We start from the raw sequence: 8,866 nt of genomic DNA on the forward strand, positions 1-8,866 counted from the left end.
ACACAGAATGTTTAAAAAGCAGCCTGTATGTGTCTCTGGATGGCTTTTTGATATAGCATGAATATATATTTCAGCACCAACTTGTACATGCTCCAAAGGCAAGGCCATTTAATCAGTATCTGGAATTATGATCTGCACAAAAATGTCCATCATCTAGAACTGGAACTCAATTCGAGCCCCTGAGCACTAATACATCTCTGTCTGTGGTGTGTTTTCTTCACGTGTATGGAGAAGACACCATGCAACCAGGGAACCTCACATGTGTATCGGAATTTGTCTTCCTGGGGCTCTCCCAGACTCACGAGCTCCACCTCTTCTTGTTTCTGGTGTTCCTGCTTGTCTACACAACCACTGTCATGGGAAACCTCCTCATCATGGTCACGGTGAGCTCTGATTCCAGGCTCCACACACCCATGTATTTTCTGCTCAGAAACCTGGCCGTCATAGACCTCTGTTTCTCCTCAGTCACTGCTCCAAAGATGCTGGTGGACTTCCTCTCTGAGAAGAAGACCATCTCCTACCAAGGCTGCATGACCCAGATCTTCTTCTTCCACTTTCTGGGAGGTGCCATGGTCTTCTTCCTCTCAGTGATGGCCTATGACCGCCTTGTTGCTATATCCCGGCCCCTCCACTATGTCACCATCATGAACACTCAGCTCTGTGCTGGGCTGGTGGTGGCAAGCTGGGTGGGAGGCTTCATTCATTCCATTTCCCAACTGGCTCTGATGCTCCCACTGCCTTTTTGTGGCCCCAATGTCCTAGATAACTTCTACTGTGATGTTCCACAAGTTCTGAGACTCGCCTGCACTGACACTTCTGTCCTGGAGTTCCTCATGATCTGCAACAGTGGGATGCTGGATGTCATCTGGTTCCTCCTCCTCTTGGTCTCCTACTCAGCCATCCTGGTGATGCTGAGGTCCTACTCAGGGCAGGCAAGGAGGAAGGCAGCTTCCACCTGCACCACCCACATCATCGTGGTGTCTATGGTCTTCATTCCAAGCATTTACCTCTATGCCCGGCCCTTCACCTCCTTCTCCATGGACAAGGCTGTATCCATCAGCCACACGGTCATGACCCCCATGCTCAACCCCATGATCTACACCCTGAGGAACCAGGAGATGCAGGCAGCAGTGAAGAGATTAGGGAGGCGCTGGCTGCTTTGTAAAAGAGAGTGATAGTGGGTCACTTCTCTTTGGCTTTGTTTTCCATTGATAATTAGGAGAGAGAGCTGCTGTAACTGGCCTCTTCAATAACTTGTGTATGTGTTATAAGGGTCATCATAAAAGTGAATGCCTATTGAAAATAAGCAGCTTACCCAGATTTTGAGGAAAAAGGTAAATTCTTACTTTTGTTTGTGTTAGATAATTTGAACACTCCAGTGACAGCAACATTTGTTATGGAAACATTCTGGCAAGCCACACTCTCCTTTCTGCCTTCTTGGTGGACAGTTAGTTTCCTGTTAGAATGATAGCATTTCCCCAGGAGAGCAGTTCTGTTTTCTGTATTTTGACCTCTTTCTCAGTACCTCATTTTGGTGTGAGACTGGATTATTGGAGACTGCCCAGGATTCTGAGTCTTAAGCTTTAATTTGGAGACCCTAACTACTGAACTACGTGAGTCTGAGTGAGCTCTGGGAGTTGATGATGGACAGGGAGGCCTGGCGTGCTGCGATTCATGGGGTTGCAAAGAGTCAGACACGACTGAGCGACTGAACTGAACTGAACTGGACTGAACCCATCACTTACCAAATGGATGACCTTGCATGGGACACTTGCCTTCTCTTGAACTCATAACTTCTTATCAACAGACTCACTGATCTTAATATCTGATCCCAAGCCTCCCAGTTTTATTATGAGTCATATATAAAAACTGAGATAACATTGAGTGAACTATGGAATTACATGTTATTTTCAAGTTGAAAATAACACTTCAAGTCACACTTTTTCACTGTACATTTTAGTATAGTATAATGATTATTACAAGCAAAAGATTACATGTAAAACATGCGATTTCAAAACACTATGTAATATAATATGAATATTCATGTACATGATACTCAATTCAGGAACCACAGGGTACCAATAGCTTATACCTGCCTATAGGTCCTCTCCATCACATGACTTTTCCCCAGATGAAACCATTTATTTGAATTTTGTGTTTATCATTCCATTGCTCATAAAAATAACCTCATCACATTTTTACATAATTAGCATATTGTTTATTTTGCTATGTTGAGCTTCGTACAAATATTACATTGTATATAATATTCCAGGATTTGCTTTTCTCCACTCCACATTATGTTTCTAAATGATACATGTTATTCTTTTTGGCTGTAGTTTATTCATTTGCTCTGCTGTATAATATTCCTTTGTGAGGATAAGCTTAGAGGGATTGTTCCCAGTTTTTGCTGTTGCAAACAGTGCTCTTTTGAATATTCTTCTACTTGTTGTTTTGTTGAGGGGCTTGGGTCATATATCTGCAAGTAGAAGTGCCGATTAAAGTGGGTAAAAATATTTCACTGTAGAGAAATTGGTATTTCTCTCACATTTCTTTCCACACTTTTTATTGTATGCAATTTCCCATGAATGCTTTTTGTTTGCTTTTCTACTGACTGTTTCTATGTAGTATAGGAGTGCCTGTGTAATTTGGTTGCTGATTTATTGCCGGCTATATTTATTACAATGCCTTCTCCCAGTTTATGGTTTGTCTTCTTTATTTTTGGTGTTAGTTTTCATGTAATCAGGTATATCAATCTTTTATTTTAGTATTAGCTAATGTGTGTTTAGTCTCTCAGTCTTGCCTGACTCTGAAACCCCTTGGATTGTAACCTGCCAGGCTCCTCTGTCCATGGAAGTTTTCAGGCAAGAATACTGAAGTGGGTTGCCATTTCCTCCTCCAGGGGATCTTTCCAGTCCAGGTACTGAACCTGCATCTCCAATGTCTCCTGCATTGCAGGTAGATTCTTTACCTGCTGAGCCGTTGGGGAAGCCCAGTTAGCTCATATTAATATCTAATTTTAAAAAATAGTTTCTTATCCAGAGGATAACATGATATTCTGCTACCAAATTCTATCTTAACTTTAAAAAAAATTTAACTTTAAAAACATTTTACACTCTTTGAGAAACTTCAAACTTACAGAAAATTTGTAAGTATAGTAGATTTTTTTCCTGAAAGTTTGAGGGTAAGTTACCAACCCAATGCCCACCACTCCTTAATATTTGTATGCATTTCCTACAAAGAAAATTTCCTCCAATACTGCCATACAGTGATTAAAACTAATATAAAACAAACATTGATAGAATATAATATTTGGTTTCTACTCAAGTTTTGCCAGATTTCTCAATAAAGTCTGATAAACAGAGAATCTGGTGAGAAGCCATGTGTTGCATTTAGCTGTCATGTCTTTTTAGACTCATTAGATCTGGAAGAGTTTCCTCTTGGTTTTGCTTAATAGTACCCCATTCTTCTTTATGGCTGAATACTATTCCACTGTCTGGATACAGTATATTTTGCTTATCCGCTCATCTGTTGAATGACATTTTGATTGTTTCCATATTTTGTCTATTGTAAGGGCTACTGCTAATATTTATTAACAAATATTTGTCTGAATACCTATTTTCAGAACCTTTGAGTATATACCAATGAGTAGAATTGCTGGATCATGTGGTTAATTCTGCATGTAACTTTTTGAAGAACTGTGAAAGTGTTTTTTATAGCAGCATTCTCATTGGAACTTATGAGGTTTCTAATTTCTTCACATTCTCACACTTGTTATTTATTACTGCTATTACTACAACTATCCTATCAGGCATGAAATAGTATCACATGGGTTTTATTTTCATTTCCTTAATTACTGATGATATTGAACATCATTTCATGTTGAGCATTATTTATCATAGGGCATTTAAATACTTTCTCTAGAGAAATGTATATTCAATCCCATTGCCTATTTGGAAAATTGGGTTTTTGCCTATTTCTTGTTGAACTGTTGTTGCCATTCAATCACATGTCCAACTCCTGTGACCCCATGGACTACTTATATAAACTTTTCTTATGTTTCCTATGTCATTTCTGCTTAATTCTCATTCATTTTCCTATTTATTTGGTTTTTCCTTTTTGTCTCAGTGGCCTTCCTTAATCTCGTATTGATACTTGGCTATCTACACTTAAGAACAAGGCAGTAAATACAAATTTGTACATCTCTATATGAAAGCATTTCCCTGGTGGCTCACACAGCAAAGAATTTGCGTGCAATGAGGGGGACCCAGGTTTGATCCCTGGGTTGGGAAGATTCCCCTAGAGAATGAAATGCAACCTAGCTTCACTATTCTTGCCTAGAGAATTCCTTGGACAGAGAAGCCAGGTGGGCTACAGTCCAGGGGTTGCAAGGAGTCTGACACAACTGAGTGGCTAACACTTTCACTTTCATATAAAAGCTTTTAGACTTTATCTTAGAGGTTCAGGTGGATATCCACTATTTACTGGGGGACACCTGAATATCAAAACATGGAGGTCTATTTTTCTGGAGTTACTGCTTCTGCAAAGGAAAATCTTGCTTTCCTGTCTTTGTCTTAGATGCTCAAATTTTATGGTATGGTAGGGAGAGTGACGGGTCAGTACTTCTTTAGAGAATAAATTCTTACTCGTTCTTTCATTTACATTCCTCACAATTTTATCTCTGATGCATCATATTCATTCCCTATTCCAGGTGCTTTATAAGAAGATGACTTTGTTCTTGGGGGTCTACCCAAAGCTATTCCCAACCACCTCCCTCTTGCTTGTCCCCGAACATAAGTGTGCACTTTCCTAGAACATTTAGAAGCCAGGCTTCCTGATGTGTGTATCTGATCCAGGATTGAAAATTACAACAAAAAATGTGTTAGCCAAGTAGCTTCTGGAGAAGGTTTCTTCTCCATGAGTAGAGATAAGAGATGAAGGAGGATAAAGAAATTGCCCCCTACCCCTTTTCTCCCCTCCAGCTTTTGAATGAGATGTGTGAGGACACACACCATAACGAAGCATGGAGACATCTTGGCTCATGAGGGAGAGGCCAAGAGCACCACAGACTCACTGAACCTGTGTCCTGATATCAGAGAACTGTGTGTCTCTGGTGGCTCACTGACTTTCACTCCTGATTTTTCTTAATTACCTTTTTATCCTTATCTTTCTTAGCTCCCATTTCCTTTTCCCTTCCTCCTTCAGATCTCCACCCTACTCACATCTTTAGTAATTTTGAAGCTGGGATGGACTAGTCATGAACACAGAACAGTTATAAGCCCCTAACTGCCTTCATTCAGTCTTTCCTGAACTGAATTGAATAAACAGAGGAGCTGTATACTGCTATGTCCATCCACTCAGCTCTCCCTTCTCTCCTCCTCCCTGCTGTCATGGAGGCCCTTGTCTGTAGGTCATTCTTCGGTGTGATGTCCTCCACCGGCTTCCCACATCTCTGAAGGTAAAAACCTAAATGTATGAGACTGGTCTCTTAACACTATTTAGAGTGATCTTTGTCTTCTCTTCACCTAAATGCCCCTCCACTTCTCCTGAGCTCAAGCTTCGTTGAGGCTTTCAGGGTTCATGAAGCATATGCTGTACCATTTCATCTGTGGATCTTTGTTCTTTTGCCAGATAGACACTTTCCCTCCTCTGTATGCCTAACACACTTGTACTTTACTTCTGCTTAAATGTCATCTCCTCTCCAAAGTTTTCCTTCTCTTTCAGTCACGGTTGGTTTCTCAGTCTTTTAACTTTTGAGCATTGCCCTAGTAGAGCTAGAAAAGCATTTATTAATATATGTTTCTGGGTTTGGCTTTCCCATCAGTCTCTGAGTTCCTTGAGAGGAGAATATATGTCTTATTTTTTGTATCCTAAGCATGAAATGTACCCAGACCTAACTCTCACTGCTCTCCTATTCTTCTTGCTGTTCAGTCACTCAGTGGTCTCTGACTCTTTGAGACCCCATGGACTGCAGTATGCCAGGCTTCCCTGTCCTCCACTGTCTCCCGGAGTTTGCTCAAACTCATGTCCCCTGAGTCAAGGATGCCGTCAAACATCTCATCCTCTGTCGCCCACTTCTCCTCCTGTCCTCAATCTTTTCCAGCATCAGGGTCTTCTCAAATGAGTCAGCTCTTCACACCAGGTGGCCAAAGTATTGGAGCTTCAGCTTCAACATCAGTCCTTCCAATGAACACTCAGGACTGGTCTCCTTTAGGATGGACTGGTTGGATCTCCTTGCAGTCCAAGGGACGCTCAAGAGTCTTCTCCAACACCACAATTCAAAAGCATCAATTATTCAGTGCTCAGCTTTCTTTATAGTCCAACTCTCACATCCATACATGACTACTGGAAAAACTATAGCCTTGACTAGACGGACCTTTGTTGACATAGTAATGTCTCTGCTTTTTAATATGCTGTCTAGGTTGGTCATAACTTTACTTCCAAGGAGTGAGCGTCTTTTAATTTCATGGCTGCAGTCACCATCTGCAGTGATTTTGGAGGCCCAAATAATAAAGTCAGCCACTGTTTCCAGTTTCCCCATCTATTTCCCATGAAGCGATGGGACCGGATGCCATGATCTTAGCTTTCTGAATGCTGAGCTTTAAGCCAACTTTTTCACTCTCCTCTTTAACTTCTCCAAAACTACAGTTCAAAATTGTCAATTCTCCAGTGCTCAGCCTTCTTTGTGATCCAACTCTGACAGACACACATGACTACTGGAAAAACCATAGCTTTAACTGTATGGACCTTTGTCCGTAGTCATGTCTCTGCTCTTTAATAACCTGTCTAGGTTTGTCATAGCTTTTCTTCCAAAGAGCAAGTGTCTTTGAACTTCATGACTGCAGTCACCATCCATTGTGATTTTAGAGTCCAAGAAGATATTCTTTAAAAAGGATAACTTTCCATCATGTTAACTAATGTTAACCTAAAAATGTATGTGTTGTTGTGTTGAGTGCTCAATCACTCAGTTGTATCTGACTCTTTTCAGCCCCACAGATTGTAGCCTGCCAGGCTTCTCTCTTCATGGAATTCTCCAGGCAAAAATACTGGAATGGGTGCCATTTCCTACTCCAGGGGACCTTTCCAACCCAGGGACTGAACCCAAGTCTTTTACATCTCCTGCACTGCCAGGCAGGTTCTTTACCACTAGCGCCACCTGGGAAGCCCATATAAAGAGTACTAGAGTTTTATAGATGGTGAATAGAATTGGATATGGACGGAGAATCAACCTTGAGACCTGATCGACAAAATAAGATTCATAGGATTTTTTTCCAATGTTGTATACAAACATTTTCCAACCTATGATGTTGTCCATGTAAAGATCAATTAATTTTTTTAAGTAAGCTCTCAAACCATTTGTCTTACTGTGATACTGTGAGAAGGACTGTTCATTGTAGCCGACAAGAGCAGTGAAACTCAAAGTTAGTGGTTCTCAAAATGTGGCCCCAGAAAAGCAGTGTCAGCCTCACCTGAAAGCCTATGAGAAATTTGAATTCTCCAGCTCCATCCAAGATCTACTAAATCAAAATTTTCTGCATGGCCATTTCTCAGGTTTAACATCCCCTTGAGTGATTCTAACACAATAGGTTCAAAAAATCCCACAAACTTTGAGAGAATCTGGTTTTTCAAATCTTGGTCTCCTAATCTTACATGTCATAAATCTACAATTTTCAATGTTTTTTGTTGTCTTTTCTTTCATTCCGGTTTGTGTGTGTTTTGAATTTTTTTTTTTTTTTTTTTTTTAGTTTTTTGCCCTCAAGGTAGACCTCTCATACAGTGAGTGTTTTTGAGAGACTTAGATACTTTTTTAACAACTCCCACTGTTCCTTGTCCCCAGTGGGAATCATTTCAGCTCCACTTCCTGAGCTCAGTCCAATAATTTCTCCCTGAGGATATACCCTCTTCCCCAGGGTCATGGCCATGAATCATGTGTGTGAGGTATGGGCAGAGTTCAGGAAATTTGAAGCTCATAGAGAGGACCTCTTAGAACAAGATCTGAATTCTCTTCTCCCATTCAGGGTTGAAGGAAGGTGAAAGCCTGAGGGTTTTCATACCTGCCAAAGGTGATTAAGTTCTTTGAAACATCTGCTGAAGGGTGGTGAGTACAAAAAAGTGACATAGGCATGATGGTACTAAGTCTAATGTTGGAGGAGAGCCTCATGAAGTAATTTGGAACGGGGGTGGGGAATGTGCTGTTAAAACAGCTGCTTCAGGTTGCAAGTAAAGCCCAGTAGTTTCAACAACCAACAATCACCCAATCACTGGCCTTGTGAGATAGGGAACACAGGATAAGTAAAATTACTTTAAAATCTTCCATTACCTACTTAATACATTAACTTGACAATATTTATTGAGCATGTGCTATATTAGAGTTGCTGTTCCCAGTTCTGGGGTTAGCAAGATATTGAAATTATGATGTAGCTGGTTGAGGGGAGATGCTGAAAAAAAAAAAAAAGAATAATGATAAACCTGGAACAGAGGTTTGTTTTGATGTTAAAGAACCTTGAAAAATGGGGAATTTGTTTGCATGGGAGAAGTAGTAACGGGAGTGACAGAGAGGGTGACATTTAAGTGGTGGACCTTTTCTAGTGTTGAGAAGGTAAGAACAGAATTTCAGGAAAGAAATATGGCATGTCTAAGACTATAATCCATTAAAGAGCTAGTGGTTCATTAGAGGTGCAAATACTGATTAGAAAGGCAGATGGAGGTTGTGTTTTACAGCCCAGCGTGACATGCTGAGTTGCATGCACATGTGTATGTGTTTCTACTCTGACTAGACCCACAAAGTGTTGGATGTGGACCCTAAGGGGCTCTGGTGAGCATCACTAAGAGTAGAAGCGAGAGGAGAACATGAATAAATCAGCATTTA

The 8,866-nt window shown here is 40.7% G+C and overlaps 1 protein-coding gene across 1 annotated transcript; it reads left to right on the forward strand.

Moving 5' to 3' along the window:
* On the forward strand, positions 240-1,340 carry LOC102184938 (olfactory receptor 4D2-like). Its single transcript, XM_005693099.2, has one exon. It carries the CDS (start codon positions 240-242, stop codon positions 1,173-1,175), a length of 936 nt encoding a protein of 311 aa, XP_005693156.2. The 3' UTR covers positions 1,176-1,340.

The sequence above is a fragment of the Capra hircus genome, chromosome 19 (genome assembly GCF_001704415.2).
Source record: "Capra hircus breed San Clemente chromosome 19, ASM170441v1, whole genome shotgun sequence".
NCBI lineage: Eukaryota > Metazoa > Chordata > Mammalia > Artiodactyla > Bovidae > Capra > Capra hircus.